General features: G+C 32.9%; 1 protein-coding gene and 1 long non-coding RNA gene across 13 annotated transcripts in view; both read left to right on the top strand.

Moving 5' to 3' along the window:
- Positions 1–17,600, top strand: part of NfI (Nuclear factor I) — an 849,368-nt gene that overhangs the window by 783,337 nt on the left and 48,431 nt on the right. For all 12 annotated transcript variants that reach the window (XM_069838135.1, XM_069838131.1, XM_069838133.1 and 9 more), the window contains one exon: positions 3,862–3,979. In XM_069838135.1, coding sequence (XP_069694236.1) covers positions 3,862–3,979 — 118 coding nt within the window. The remainder of the gene's footprint in view (positions 1–3,861; positions 3,980–17,600) is intronic.
- On the top strand, positions 3,992–16,386 carry LOC138708023 (uncharacterized). The gene is made up of 3 exons (XR_011334537.1): positions 3,992–8,267; positions 10,525–10,579; positions 14,524–16,386. It is a non-coding gene; the product is annotated as an uncharacterized lncRNA (long non-coding RNA).

The raw sequence follows: 17,600 nt of genomic DNA, 5'->3' as shown, positions 1-17,600 counted from the left end.
GTCTGCATATTCCGCTTTCGTGTACTCCTCCATTTCACTAGGATTGATCGACTGGATACTGCAACTTGTACACATACACTGTTGTCTACAGACGTGCATATCAGGACCGACCATGGTCGTTATACATTACGCCATCTGCATTGCTTTAGTGTAGTTTCCTGGCCTCACCCCTCAGACAGCGCACTGAATGAAATACTGTAAGTGGACAACGTAAACAACGTCAGATGAATACAGTATGTGTAAGATGTACAGATAAATATACATAAATAAGGTGTACAGAGGAATAAATTTATTCTATTTACACACAACTATTTTTGCTTGTAACTTTCGACTCCGTCATTTCCGGACCAGGGTTCCTTATCTCAAATTGATACATGTGCCCTTCCCCATCATCCCTGAAAGTTTGTAACACTAGCCCGGAAACACCCTGTATATATATATATATATATATATATATATAAACTGAGTTTCAATGTCTTTGGCATCTTCCAATGACTCTTATCCATTCTTGTGTATGGCGTCATAGATCATATTCCAAATTCCTTGCTGTCATCACTGCTGTTATCTCATCTCTCCAGGTAGTTCTTGGTCCTCCCTTCTTCCACTCGAATACACTTTTGGGAAATCTGTCTCCATTCATTATTTGCACATGTCCATACCATCTTAACAACTGAATTGTTGAGATGTCATCCGAGATTGTATGTTTGACTCCCATTTTTTGCCTCATAATTTCATTTTAATTTCTTCTCTTGAGGTTCTGGCAGCTCAATGCCAAAAATCCTTTTCTGTTGCCAATAATTTAGCTTTATATGTTTCCTTCAGTGGAAAAATTTCTGCTCCATAAAGGGTAATAGCACAATCTAGTATATACAGTCACGAAGCTCAATATGTAGTAAATATGCATCCATAGATAGTTACTAACCACTAGGATCGCTAATATCGCCTCATTACGGACAATGCAAAATAGTACCGGCACAATCTATTGTTCCTAGCACCTTCACAACTCGTGACTGTATGTACTAGACTGTGGTAATAGTTTTAACAATATTATGTTATAATTTTCTTTTGTTGATGTTGTTATATTATCCCATAGCACTCCATTTAAGGTTGATATAGGAAAAAAATTGACCTTTATTATTTCTATGTTTAATCTCTTCGTCATAATTTAAATTTTTATTTATCTTAACTACTGAGTATTTTATTTCATCGAAACTTCTAAATTATTTGTCCTTCAACTTCTAAATTTTGCATTTTTATGTCCCCAATTACTAAATTTTTTTATTTATTAGAATTTATTATTTCTATGTTTAATCTCGTCATAATTTAAATTTTTATTTATCTTTACTACTGAGTATTTTATTTCATCGTAACTTCTAAATTATTTGTCCTTCAACTTCTAAATTTTGCATTTTTATGTCTCCAATTACTAAATATTTTGATTTATTAGAATTTACCGTAACTCCCCAAATAATATTATGTCCTTCTATTAATTTCCTGACCGTATAGCTACTCCTTACCTTCCTGATCCTGAGCAATGACTATTTCATCATCAGCGAAATGAAGAGTAAATAAATTTATTTGAAACCTGTATACCCATCTGTTAACATTTTCTTCTCCAAATATGCAGTGCTTCATATATAATAAATTTTAAATAAAGTTGGTGATATGCAACAACCTTGACGTAATCCTTTGGTGACTGAAAATTCATTAGACAATTGTTTTATTATTTTAATTTTGACACCGAATTCTTGTATAAATGTTTAGCTTGGATAATTCGTTCATTAATTCCCATATTTCGAAGTACATTTTATAATTTTACAACTGGAACACTGTCATATGCTTCATTAGTATTTCGAATTTTATTGTTTAATTTAAATACAATATACTGAATTTGAAACAAATTTTTCATGAGTTACATAATAGCAACTTTAACTGAAAGAAATTAAAATTAAAACTGAAACTTATATAATTCAGACTTTGTTGTACACAGTGAAAGACCAATCAGAGTGATGGACCAATTTGAACAGTATACTTTTCAATATGGCTGCATGGATGAATAGACGACTGAGCCTGGAGTAGCCAACGTAATGAGCCATTAAATTAGGCCAGTGGTTCCCAACCTTTTTTTTTTACTAATGACACACTTTACTGAACGTCCACAATATCACGACACACTAATTGTTTTTTATTAGTAATAATACTAATATAATAATAACTAGTCACAATGACTTTGAAAACGGAAGTTCTAAATGTCTTTTTAGTTTATTAGACATCATCGACTGATTTGACAAAACATTTCTGCATATAAGACACTCGGGATTTTGTTTATATTCATCTCCACGCCACATAAATCCATATTGCAAGTATTCATCGCTGTATTTACGAAATGCAGTACGATTTGTGGACCCTGAGGGAATTTTCGCTCACATTATTTGAATTAGCACTGCTGTGATCTAACCCAGAACTCGATTCAGATTGTCTTTTTCGAATTCAAAATTTGTCCATGATAAAATCTAAATAGTGCGACTACCTTATCAAAAATGCTTTATCACCTGCTCACACACACACTGACACACACATTGTTCTGACGATTCTAAACTCTCTTTATTACTAAGTGGGAAGAGTAAACGAATTACTAAGCATTGTTGCAGGTGTTCACTTTCATTCGAATTATGGCCAGGCAGAAAAATTGAACTGAACATTGTTGCAGGTCTTCACATTTCATTGGTAAAGTCTGTCTCAAAATAAAATGTACCATATCAAAGACTTCGTTGTAAATGAAAAATGTGTTGTAAAGAAACTTTCTGGATGGCATAAAATTTATTTTTCAATTTCAAAATTTCGCGACACACTCCATGGGACTGTGCAATGACACACCGGTTGGAAACCCCAGGATTAGGCAACTCATATGGTCATACTTATTTTCTTTGATGATGGAATCTGTATGTAGTTTCAGAACATTGGAAAGTCCACATATGTGGAGTAATGGTTAGCACGTCTGGCCACGAAGCCAGATGGCCCAGGTTCTATTCCCGGTCGGGGCAAGTTACTTGGTTGAGGTTTTTTCCAGGGTTTTCCCTCAACCCAATATGAGCAAATGCTGGGTAACTTTCGATGCTGGACCCCAGACTCAATTCACCGGCATTATCACCTTCATCTCATTCAGATGCTAAATAACCTAAGATGTTGATAAAGCATCGTAAAATAACCTACTAAAAAAAATTGGAAATACCATGTTCCAGGATATGGTGGAATACCAAAAAGCCTAATTCTGAAGGTTTTAATACTCCCATCTGCTTTCTGGGGCCTTGCTAATCGCAGGCATCCAACCTTGCCCAAGCTTGCATAGAAGTTGCTAAATTTTCCTGCTTCTGCACAATTAGAAAGAGTTTTTAGCAATCTTGTTGTTATGGTCAGTGTCTCTCAAGGAACAGGCTGGCATTTGACAGCTCACGAAAGGTGAATTATAATATTATCAACAATTATTATAGTAATAGCAACAATACTATAAAAAAAAAAACAAATTGAAGACAGAGAAAAAAGATCACCATTTGAATGTGGATTTGATCCTAAATCAAGAGCCCGATTACCATTCTCACTACGATTTTTCCTAATTGCAGTAATTTTCCTAATCTTTGATGTAGAAATTGCCCTATTATTACCAATAACAATTATTATATACACATCAAGAATTATAATATGCTACATGTGTACCACACACTAAAAATAAGACTAGCAAATATTCTGAATGGATGAAAACAGTAATTTTTATTTTTATATGTTAAACTGAAATATAAACATTAAGTATACTACTGTCTCTGTTACGTTCTTACTACAAATTTATATGCCTGTTTATTACAGTCTCAGCCAGGGCCATCTCGGAGTCCATCAAAATTGTCTCAATACTACCCCAGCACAATGCTGCCTCCACCACCGCCACCGCCCATGGCTCGCCCTGTTGCCATCATCCGCTCCACAGGTGAGACTGGAGACCTGATGAACTAGACAAACACATAGCTTTTTTATTTCCTTTGTCTCCATAAATAAATTTCACAGCTTTGAGTATTCCAAAAGTGACCTCAGACTCAATCTCCAAACATTGTGCATTTAATATGTTTATTGCCAATACATACATTGACCATGTATTAAGAGATTTCTTTCTAAAATGCTGAAATTTTAAAATGTTTAACGACTTTGCTACAATTATATATGCTAGGTAAAATATGAAAACAAATGCATAAGGCGTTATATTTACTGGTAGTAAAATTGTTCAATAGGCTATAACTATATTTGAACAATTGAATATTTGTGTAATACAATGGATACGAAACTTACTTCATTACCTGTCATGCTTATAGTTGAAGTTAGATCATTTTGAGCCGAGACAGTGGTACATCAGAAAATTTGTGGCTCCTTTTGTAGTTACAATGGGAGCCTTTGACTCATGAACAAATAAACAGATTAAGTCCCATTTTCCTAATGAAATGTCTTGCTGATTTACCAGTATTTCACTTTCATATTACTGTATAAGAAAGTATAAGAACTTTAAGAAATTGAATTACATTTTTAAAATGTCAAATTATAAGAGCTGAAGGGCAGGGGCTGTTGAAAACCATAGCAATATTGAGAAAATAAGTAAGTAATACGTTGATTTAGATACCCAGAGCAATTTAAATGTATATAAAATGGGATATAAGGATATATTAACAGAATTAGATGTAGTGCACTGGAGTGTTTTGTAGGCATCTAAGATCATGTCGGCCATTAACTGTTACAAAAATCAATAAACAAACATGACGTATCTAAACATGTAATTCAGTGTTTATTGAATTTTATAGCATTCATTACTTTCTTCTGTTAAAGCTCTCTAAGAAATGTAATGAATTTAATAATTTTTATTTGATTAAGTCAAAGTGAAAATTGTAAGGAATGATATTCTTTGCAGTACTTAATTTCGTTCAAAATATAGCCTAATATATATGTTTATATTGTATATAGGTCCCTTTTGCTGAATAAATTGTCACTAAAACTTGAGTTAAATAATTATATCGTTTGATAACTTGCAGTTCTGCAGAATGATTGATGATAATTGAAAATCCATTATAATAAAAAAAAATCACTATAAATCTTGTAGCATTTACAGTAGTTAAAGAAAACAATTTTCATCATGTTTTTAGACCATTGTTAGTAAGAATTTATACGCAACATTAGCAAGGAATCTTTGGTGAACTAGGGCCATCCAAAGTTGACCCACACCCATTTTTCTGCATTTCTTTTGCAATTACTTAATATCTTCTCTTGTCACTGTGCATTAACTAATAATGTTATTTTATTTTAATTTGTTAAACTCTAATCACATTTTATCTTCATCTTGTTTGTTTTTGCTTTGTGTCTAGGTGGTATAGAAATACAAAATTAATTGTTAATGAGTTGCTACTAATATTTCATACAGTATATTTTTTCCATCAATTTTTCAGTGATATTAGGCACATGGAAGGAGAACAGTCAACCTTGATTTAGTTCTACTCATTCTAATGTGCCCCTTCATGCAATGTGTGGAATGTCCATTCAGCTAAATAAATACTTCCACATTGTTATATAGGTTAAGTTTTGTTCGAATCTTAGTGATGATACTGATAAACGGTAGAAAAATAAATTTTGTTGCTGAGATTTTCATGTCTAGCCATATTTGTTTTATGACTGTAATATATGACCATATTATGGTCTTATGAATCTGAAGACCGACATTGTCAAAGTACACTTCATTATAACATAATTAATTATTTAGTTGTCTGTAACAAATGTAGTGATTTATTTTACATGATACTATATCTCACTAATTCATCCCATTAGGTGGCCCGGGTTCGATTCCCGGTCGGGGTAAGTTACCTGGTTGAGGTTTTTTCTGGGGTTTTCCCTCAACCCAATATGAGCAAATGCTGGGTAACTTTCGGTGCTGGACCCCGGACTCATTTCACCGGCATTATCACCTTCATCTCATTCAGATGCTAAATAACCTAAGCTGTTGATAAAGCGTCGTAAAATAACCTACTAAAATAAAAAAAATAAAATAAAAAAATTCATCCCATTCTCGTGCCTTATTTTTTCTGCATTGTAACTTGCATGATAGTAGTTAGGAACGTAGACATGAATCACTAGTGTTGTATTAATAATTTTGTTTTATCGCCATTGTCTTCTGAATTGACATAAAATGCTGTGAAGTATACTCCATTTTTGTCAAAATGAATCCTAGGATTGTTGCTTTTTAAAAGAATTTGAGGAACTTCTGATGCAGATGTATATTGTATAGGGTAATGCATTAATAAGGAATATATGCTAATGGGTGTCCACCAGTCAGGTTGATCCAGCAGTGTTTTGCCATCATCAGCAAAATGCTGTGCCATTCAAATGTTAGTTACTATTTTAATAACTTGCTTTACTATCATACTTACTTTACTTATCAAAAATAAGAAGTAGTACTCACCATCATATCAGATGATCGAACTGTTCACCCTCTGCTACATGTTGAGGCTGTTGAAAACTGCATGAAGTTGAATTTACTGTATTGCAAAAATTGCTCGACGAATATTTTCCTTTAAATCCTCTACATTACGTGGATTATTTGCATACTGTTTTTGTTTGCGGGTAATTCACAAATAAAAGTCATAGGGAATACCATGTGTCTGCACTTTTCCACTAACTTAAAAATTGTTTGTTATGATGGAACATGTATCTTGGGATAATTACGACGAAATTTATTCTGGAAGGATTTCTAAGTGTTTTTTCCCCACATAATTGCCGTAAATGAATATTCTTTGTTCTAAATTATATCGAATTTCCATCATATTACACAGTATTATACAGGTAATCTTGAGTGCAATGGGACCACAGTTTTACCAGTTTTGGCTGTTTCTGATCAACCTAACTGGCAGACACTCGATACTTCACTACAGTGTATAGAAAACTAGAAAGCTATTGACAGGCTTCAAAGCATCACCATAGCAACTGCTCAAACTAGCCAATCAGAGTCTATGGCGACAGGCCAACGTTGCCAACTGTTTCGTAGTAAGCACGTGGTACCCAGTTGCTTTATTCAGAAGTGTTGAATCTTCGTTACTGTGTTACAGCAAGTATTGGTGTTCTGTTGTGGCTATTGTTTTCGTAGATATTTTGTTGTTGATGAAGGTAGAATTATTTTGAGTTTAGTTTTAAATTCAATTTAGTTATGAGTGTATTTATAACGCGATTTATATTGTCCGTGTGTTTCACTTATACAATGTTGCAAGGCACCACTCCTGCAGTTAGAGGCACAAAATGAACCATGGGCTCAAAGGGAGAAAGGAATGCTACAAGGGACAGCAAGAGGTGTAGAAGTAACGGAAAAGATGCTTCTTTTACAAGTCAGGCGAAAGAAATGGTTTGTATGTGCAGGACTATTTCGAGAAAGAGACAATGGCGGGCCTCTTATTACTGTACAATTGGTGATAAATAGTACTGCAGAGGCTGTCAAAATAGGAAAGAACACCATCATTAAAATAGGAAAGGTGAAATTTAAGTTGACTGAGTAAGAGAACAACTTGAAACTCCGGGAAAGAAGGGAAAGTGGAAAAGCGGGTGACAAATTTAGATGCCTTTCAGGAGGATGCAATCCGGCAGCATGTATATTTATATTAAGTTACCAACAGAAGGAGCATCCTACATTAAAAAAAAACTGCAAACATCGCTTCGGGATGCGGATCTTTTCTACGGCAGTTTCTCTTCTCTGCACACTGTCTTAAAGAATTTAGGTTTCAAGTATAAAATAAATAAATGGTCATAAGGTGTAAATGGAGAGAACTTATCGCTTACACACTATGTACCATATTCACATTCGTTCATATGTTGTTTATTATTATTATTATTATTATTATTATTATTATTATTATTGTTATTTATTTATTTATTTATTTACTTACTTACTTACTTACTTACAAATGGCTTTTAAGGAACCCGCAGATTCATTGCCGCCCTCACATAAGCCCCCATCGGTCCCTATCCTGTGCGAGAGAGAACTGTCAATATCTTTCTAGTTTTGTATAGACCGTATATAAAGTGGTGTGTAATTTAAAACATATATTTACCAGTTAATGTAATTTAATATTAACTAAATGAGACAACAAAGGTGTGAATAAATTTTATTAGAAGCTGTAAATCCATGAAGAAATATGAAGAACTCGGCTACATTTCACCAGTAAGGATGCCATACAGAAGACACATCTTAGCGTAAGGTTAGTTATGTATATTGAAAATTGCAGTGTGTTTTATTATATGGATTTATTCTACATCACATTGAGATATATATTTTCCATGCATATTTTGTCCATTATCATCATCATCATCATCATCATCATTACCACCACCACCACCACTACATTCACTGTTTGAGTCTCATTTATGAGACTGACTGAAATACTTTACCATAAATAATGCTGACAATCTATTCCACATTCCAAATTCGATCTGTCATAGTCCCAAATCAGAATGAAAATTACCACCACATTTTATAGTCATTAGTGTAAGTTCAGCTATCTCTGTGAAATTATATACATTGGAATAGGAAAGTTGATGAATATATCTGTCATCTTTAAGGAGAAATGTCCCTAGCCATCTGACTCTGGAGCATTGTGCAGTTGGCCTTCTCAGTGACATTAGCCAGATATTACATATGCATATAGTCCATTTCTTTACTACAACATTACAACCTTAGTGTCATGATCCAAAATAAATCTGTGAAATATAAGAATTTAATATGTAAGATGTTTTCCTAGTACATTACGAAGTAAAAACTGCGAACAGTAATAACTACTTCTTCCTATAAATTCAATAATCACAGTTTTATAATGATAGGTTTTTGGTCTGGAAAAGTCGTAGATAATTGATCTATGAAGAAAAAAATTGACTTTCAGGCTGCAGCAATATTCCTCTTAATACAGTGTCTATTAAGACCCAACTGTTATTCTGTTACTAAGTGAACGAACTGAGTTCGATTTTTGCACATATTTTTACATGTACACTGAACAAAATGACAGTGGATCACAGCTCCTTCAAGTACAGTTTGAGAAAAAAAATGGCCCACCTGAATTTTCTAAATTTCAAATTCAACACATTGTACATGCTCAGTGCTCCAAAGCAGTGGTACATACGAGATTGCTTTGGTAGTTATTGAAATTCATTTTACTTCGATTGTTGTCATAATCTGAAAGGCATTTGAAAAGATGCAATGAAAATTGATCTATTCTTAATAGTAGACGAATATTTATAAATTGCGCACTAAAATAGAATGATTGTAAACGAAATGTATCTTAATTAAAAAACTCTTCCCTCAACAGTGTCTGAACCCTGAACTTTATAGTCCGCAAGCAAGCACACTAGCACAGAGATGTTGGATGAATTATCTTAATCAGGGTTGACGTACTTTCTCATGTTTATTTACATAATGACTGTTAGGCGTTAATTTGATATTATTTTCAGATTAATTTCATGCTTTCTGCATTAGTTGTGAAATACTATTCAAATAATACTAGGTTGAGAACCATTATTAAATTGTTGTGATGTGAATCGTGCTCTGTAAATATCTTCAAAGAGATGGGCCATTTTTTTTTCTGGAACTGTACATAGGACTTCTTGCGATACTCATTCCATTATTGCCATATCATCTTATTACATCTGAATAGCTTTTGTAATTTAAAAACACTGGCGGTCCGTTTCTGTTGCAGTGATCTCTAAGAGAAATTACTTAATTTTTATCCTTTCATATTCAGATTCTAGCCTGTGTCACTTTTTCGACTCGTCATAGACAGAACTTATGTCTCGAATTCGAATCTCAGTGAATATCAGGATTGCGTTTTCCACTCACAGATGACTTCAGGGTGGCCTAGCCATGTGGCAAGGGACTTTTTCTTCATTGACTCAAGCTAAGTTATAGGTTGACCATTCACAGATGTAATTTAGTAGCTCATGCTCTCTTTTCACCTCTTCTGTTTCAAAATTGTTGTTCCTTCAGTAGAACAGTGCGAACTGAACTGAGACAAGTGGCCAACAGGCTTGGAGCTCTCAGAATCTGCTTGTACAGCTTCGAGATTCCATGGAAGGACTCAAAAAGTTGTGTTAACCTTTAACTAATTTTTGTTTAGTTTTCACTTCTTTATAACAGTTATATGTGCCTAGATATAAATTATTAATCCATCGATGCAGTAACAGGAAAATACAGTGAACGTCCTCTTGACTCTTTGGTGATAAGTATAATGTTAACTGAAATAATTTGTTATTAATGGAGAAAAATTCGCTATTTACTCAAATCTTAACTATGAGTTATAAACTTGGTAATGAAATAAAATGAAGTATGTGATGTATGATACAATATTGAATATTATATTTAATGTTACGAAAATTAAGTTTCATACAACATTCCTCCTTTGAATACTGAAAATCTTATGTATCTTTATAATGATTAATAATTTTGTTGTAATTTCATGCTTATTGCAGGCTAAATGACTGTATCTTCATCACTGGGTTTTATTGAGAAAGTTTTCATATAAAGGTGAGTGAATGCATATTGTGAACCAGGGTCTTGCATTAACATTTAGGGGAAAAGCTTAATAGTTCATTGTAGTAAGCATTAGACCCAATGATTATTATTGAACGATGCGACTTTCCTTGTTGCTTGTGGAGAAAATTTAATTCCCTCATCTCCATATTCCATGACAAGGTTACATTTTTTAAAGCATTAAAACTATGAAAGGTCCATCTTATTTGGTCATTCCAGAATGCTAATTCCCAAATTTATTATATATTTCTTTAGTTGTATTCGAAAGTTTGAGAAAATGGAAGATTAAGTTTGAATTTCAAATACGAAACCATTTCATGCTTTATTTTATTATGTAAGTCCTTGGTCTAGTTATTCAGCAGGACCCAATGATAAGAGTTCTTACCATGGTTGCCTGCCTATTATTTTGATCATGAATTAGTTTTGCGTGAGCATACTTAATATTTGTTTTACACAATTTGTACCCTCAAAGAACAGAATGAAGGAAAGAAGAAACATCAAGAACCTCCTTGAAGAGTGATTGAAAATGTCAAGAAACAGCAGAAGATATGTGGAATATGTACATTATATGTAATGCACTGCTTTTGGAAAATTAGTTGCCATACTCTTAATTTATTTTATACACACCTGTACACATTATACCATGCTAAAAGAACGAAATAAATTGCCTTATTTTCAAGAAATCTGAATAGATGTACATTGCAGTGATAGGGAATAAAATAATTTCAAGTTTTGAATTACCATATGAAGAAATTTAGTAAAGAAAATGTCAAGCTTCAAGATTAATTAATCCTGAACGAAGAAAGAAGATGGCTAAGTCAGATTCTGCAAGTGCTAAGTTGTTAAGTGGTAGAGGAGAATTATATGGACACGAGAATAACTGACAACATACTCTATGAAGTCAGAGGAATTTAAGATGTCGTCATTTAAGATCCATTGGAACTCATCGCTTTGTATACAAAATATAGATAACAGTATATTATCTCAATGAGGAACATATTACAGTGAATATTAAACTTCAGATATTTCAGTAGTTTCTTTTTGGTGTGATATATGCTGAAAATGTTTAAATAATTCTCATTAAAATGATCAGAAGGTTGAAAAATGTTTGGTGTGTGATATGATAGGTTGATAGTGAGGAAGAAAATGATTTTGCGTATATAATAATTTTAGCAATATCTTATGTTAAATTGTGATGCTAGTTAAAGTATTTGAATAATTTAATACTGTATTACATCATATATTTTTTAATTTGAAATATAACAGAGAATATAAATTGTGTATTGATCAAGTGATTAATTTGCAAAGGACAAAGGATTCGGTAATGGTATTTAAAGCTCTTAACAATTTCATGTTACAAGAAAAAAACACTTCTCATTTGGAAAAAGAAACATAGGTCGGCCAAAAAGAAAGTAATAAGATGACTTGGAAGGAGAAGAGGAACAGACAAAATGCCTATATTGGAAGGTAGAAGAAGAGAAAGAAGAAGAAGAAGAAGAAGAAGAAGAAGAAATTGAATTCTTAAAGTTTGTTTATTGCGTAATTTCATTTACAAAAATCAGAAGATTTGTTATCATGAAGACTGGGTGTCACATTAATTTGCAACATGTCGGTGATGCTTGTTTTTGTATGTGTGTAATAATTATGAAATTGAAGAACACTGTGTGGAGTGAAGTAAGTTTTCAAATTGTGCCAGCATGAAATGGAACATTTCGGAATGTTATGAACGAAGTTTAAATATAAAGAAGAATGGTTTCCAGTAGTTCTGTACATAGAATGGATTTTCACTTTAACTAACAGTATTTATTCATATTGAAGAACAGTATTAAAATAATGTATGTGATGAATATATAAATTGATCATCAGCATGGAATACAATGTTTACATCGTCACACACAGCGTGAATGCAAACTTAAAAGAGGACAACATGAATAAAAACAATTACAGAAAATAAAACTGTGGTACCCCGAATTATATGTCAATATTGTCTCGTAGCATTTGGAGAAAAACAAGAAATGTTAAACATATTAATTGGAAACAATGAAGGGGAATGGCTTGCAACATAAAAGAAACATGCAAAAAAATTAGACAGTATCATATTAATGTTCAGAAGAATATTACTTTATAACTGTTGTGTTACAATTTATTTTCAGAACTATAAGTAAAGTTGAATATAAATGATAGTCATTCAATAAACAGAAAACATAATTTTTTTTTTTTTCAAATACATCGGGCTCTTGCACATATTAATAAATTTTAGTATAAATTACAGAATTCAGTGAATACATTTAAAATTTTTCTGTGGTAGAAATTGTGACTAAATTGTAAAGTATCTAGTGTTTCCATATTTTTTTACGAAGAAAAACCAAGACTAAAGATTATAATGTGTGTATTCTGGATATGTTTCCATTAACAAATGGACAGAATATGTGCTCCAACAAGAATTTGAATTATTTATTACTGATCAATTACATGGTAATTCAACAGTACGTATAGAATGCATGAAGATGGTGTCAAGTTTGGGATCATATCAATATCGGAACTGCAAGAAATGGAAGAATATTCTACTTTAAAGCAGTCTTTGGGAAGCTGATTTAAAATCCGAAAATGAGTCTATATCCAACAGTGATATCATGGACGCATTATTAGCCCAGGAGTAAAGTTATATAAAACCAATCATTTACCTGTTTTGGTTCCAGAATTTTACTGTCACCAGTATCATCTGATATAAAACAGAGAACTTGATATGATCTTCTTAATTACTGGGCAAAATGGACATCAGCATAATGATCCTTCATTCTGATTCTGTGACAATGGACATTTGAAATTATTTTAAATTTCTGTAAGAAATTAAGACGAGAGCAATTTTATGAAAAATCATAATTCATTCATCTTACATGGAGAAAGTGTAATGGTTGACAATGAATATGAATAAGACCTAGAAGGCTCGTATATTGTGCAAAATGAAAATTATGGCGTATAGTGTGATGTATTTGTATTCTAAATTCTCATAATCTCACGTATTTAAAGCATGATATTCAAAAGTTGTGCAGACTGAAAATAATTTTGTTTCTTGAAGGAATCTATTTTTTGTGGTGCGTGATTGTTTTGTAATACATTTCAAAGTGTGTTAATATTTCAGTTGCTATTCTGCATGTTAGAATTTGTGTGCCATATTCATTATCGATGGATGGTGTATAATGAACAGTGTTTGCATCTTCAAGACAAAACTACCAAGTCTTGGATTATAGTGTTTTGGTGTCTACAACTTTAGGAACATTGTTCGCCACGAGAAAGACTCGGAAGAGGCACATATGTATAGTTGTCAAGATGGATTTGGTAAAGAAGATAGGAAGAAACTGGTGAAATATTTAAAAAAGAAGATCTTAGTGTTGGATGAAAAATAATTTCCAATAAGAAAGTGGTGAAATTGATAAAACAAATATAATTTCTTCATCAAATAAGTGAGCTATTTGGTGCTAAAATTGTGTTTGATAATAATTAAATAAGAGAGACAAAATATTGAAAAATTCTTTAAGTAAAAATTGCGAGAACTGATCAAGTGAACTGCAAGCATGTACAATTTTTCTCCTAAAGCAGCAATGGAGTGTCGCATGCTCTTGTCTCCGTGAATATTACCCAAGCTTCACAAGCAAACATCAAAAGAGGAAGATAACAGAATGTTAGTTAGCATTTCCAAAACCTTTTTAAATACATAGTATTCCATATTAAACAGTCAGCCTCTTTGTATAAAATTATAGATGATGTAATTGGGTCAGTACATATACAAAAATTGTAAGCTCATTCACATTTCATTTGCAGAATTTTTATATCTTGGTTCATTGTGGTTGAGTGAAGTGAGGTTATGAATTAGGACCAAGAGATAGAATAGGTGGGGCACACTAACTGGCAGTCTGATGAGTCTCTTGCCTCTCCAGCAGGTTGCAGGCTGGAGAGTGGGCCGGACTGCAGGTGGACCTACACGTGGAAACCAACCAACGACATTCAGATCAGCTAAAACCACAAATATGCTTGTTGCCATTATCAGTAGTGTATCAGAACACAGACTTCCGAGATAATCGAAGAAAGCAGTAAAGAATAATAAATTATTTGTTCACTTTGTCATATGCTTGAAACATATTAACAGAAAATGGCGCAGAGTTAAACATATGACATCACTCTATCATATCATTTAAACTAGTGCGTGAACAAAATTGGTACGAAGAAAATATTTTGAGATCAATACCAAAAGGAAAGTTTCATCATGCAAAGTAATAAATACCATGAAAAAAAACTAAAGAAATTATGAATTTTTTTTGACAAAGTGATGAACAACGGCCCAATGGAAGATTTTTACGTGTGAACGGTTGTTACAGATTGGAAGATATGAAATGAAATTTGCATAATGCGAACATCAAGAAGAAAATGTGTATCAGTTGTGGTATCAAGAAATATAATGAGAGAAAATACACAGTAATGTATACTTATTTGCTACAAAATCTGAACTAATTCCCAAGGTGAATAAGAGCTGATTATCAATTCAGATTGTGTTATAGTCTGCTATATGTAATCAACTATTTTACAGTCCCATGTGAAGTTGAGATATGAAGGTTAAGATAAATCCACAACATGAATGACTATGCATCAGTACAGGATTTCATCATTCAACTTGAACCATGCATTAAAGATGAAGTACATTGTGAAAGAATGAATAAATGACAATTTTATTTAAAATAAAATAGGTCTAACACTACCCATAAATACAGTAATCTTCAGAAATGAAATTTAATGAATATTGCTTTCATTAAAATGTCTTAATCAAAATATAGTCATGTATAATTTAATTTTCTGTTGATGTGTACATAATTAGTAGTGCAGAATACGAATTTAGAAATAAACCTTTTTCTGCGTAATATTTTTCCATATAAAAATGGAATGGCCATGACTTTTTATAAATTACAAACAAATTATTAATAAATTTTGGAAATATGAAGGGTGTGAGAAATCCCTATCTTGTAGTTCTACTATTACACATTTCAGGAAATTTCGTAAACATCAGAGCAAATATAGTACATCCACTTGAGATTATGTTTGTTTTTAATTACATTCCTAAAAATTATACGATATCTGTTGTGATTGTTTGAGTAAAATTTCAGGAACAGAATAATATTTCTGGTGATGTTCTCTGCAATCTCAAACTGGTGAAAGAAGTGGAAGAAGACTGTAGATATACTCAGCTCCATGGCATTTTGAATAATGCATCTTCCTGTAGTGAAAGCTATACTTGAGAAAAGTACCTTTTATGACTGTAGTGAAGGTTCATATTAAATATAAATATGTGTGAAAGTATATATCCAAGCACATAATAAAGTATTAATAATATAATTGGAGTTAAACTCAATATAATTAATTTAAGATGTGAAAAATTAGAACCGTAATTCTGCTCAGTTCTTCTATGTGATAAAAGACTAAGTTATATTTTCATTTCATATGATTAACTATTTACATTAAAATATAGCATTTATTGATAAGTTCGTCATGCTACACAAGTGATAACTGAACATCATGATCAAAGAAGAAACTTTAAATGGAATATGAAGATGCAAGCCGATGAAGGTTAAATATATATGATACATAGTTAATAGCTTCATATTGTAAACTCGATGACAAAACTAATGAGTGTATTCCTGTAACAAGAAAATTAAGTCCCATTTCTGCTAAAAGGAAAGGAAACTGAACAAAAATAAACCCAACTTAACTATGTACATAGGAGGATTACTGGCAGTATCTAGGTACATTCAGTTTTCAATCACATGGTTACGAATTTTTACATAGTATATTAGTAGAATAATATTTAAATAATGCATATGATAAAGAGTCCCCATGCCATGGTGTCGTGGTCTAAGGCATCCTGCCTGGGACTCGCATTATGAATGCACACTGGTTCAAGTCCTCATGGGGGAAGAAATTTTCTCATGAAATTTCGGCCAGTGTATGGGACCAGTGGCCACCCAGCACCGTGATGCACTTGGGGAGCTACAATCCGGTTGTGAAAACCAGCTATAATGGCTGGAGGGATCATCGTACTAACCATATGATACCTCCATTCTGGTTGGATGAACGTCCACCTCTGCTTCGGCATGTGAATGTGAGGTCAGCAACCGGCTGGTCAGTCTGGGCCCTTCAAGAGCTGTGACGCCACGGTTTATTATTGTTGTTCTTATTATATGATAAAGAAGAACACAGGTATATGCTCTCTCTCAAATATTACCTGTGCTGAATTTAGAGATTTATTCATCTACAAAGTGAAATGAATAGAAGGGAGTAAAAAAAATTACAATGAACTTTAAATCAATGAAATTTAACTTTAATTTAAAGTTCATTGTAATTTGTTTTTACTCCCTTCTATTCATTCATAATTTTAACATACCCTCTCGTCCACACCTGTGGAGTAACGGTCAGCGCGTCTGGCTGCGAAACCAGGTGGCCTGGGTTCGAATCCCGATCAGGGCAAGTTACCTGGTTTAGGTTTTTTCTGGGGTTTTCCCTCAACCCAATACGAGCAAATGCTGGGTAACTTTCGGTGCTGGACCCCAGACTCGTTTTACCGGCATTATCACCTTCAATTCATTCAGATGCTAAATAACCTAGATGTTGATACAGCGTCGTAAAATAACCCAATAAAATAAATAAATCAAATAAACATACCCTCTCGTTTTTCCATCACTACACACACACACACACACACACACTATCTCTCTCTCTCTCTCTCTCTCTCTCTCTCTTTTTCTCTCTCGAATTCAGTGACCAAGATGTTTCATTGCTGTTACAGTATATTGCTGAAAATTACATCGAAAATATTCCACAAAAACAGCGTATTGTGTGGGACTTGAGCAAAACAGGGTATTTTATAAGGGTGTTATATATGAAATGTGCAGGGACCGGACAAAAAAAGCATATTACATGGGATAGTATAATAAGTAGGCGCGTCTTATCGAGGTTTTACTGTAATAAG

Source organism: Periplaneta americana, chromosome 10, assembly GCF_040183065.1.
Source record: "Periplaneta americana isolate PAMFEO1 chromosome 10, P.americana_PAMFEO1_priV1, whole genome shotgun sequence".
Taxonomy (NCBI): Eukaryota; Metazoa; Arthropoda; class Insecta; order Blattodea; family Blattidae; genus Periplaneta; species Periplaneta americana.
Note: the sequence above shows the minus strand (reverse complement) of the source record. Positions and strands in the feature narration are given on the sequence as shown.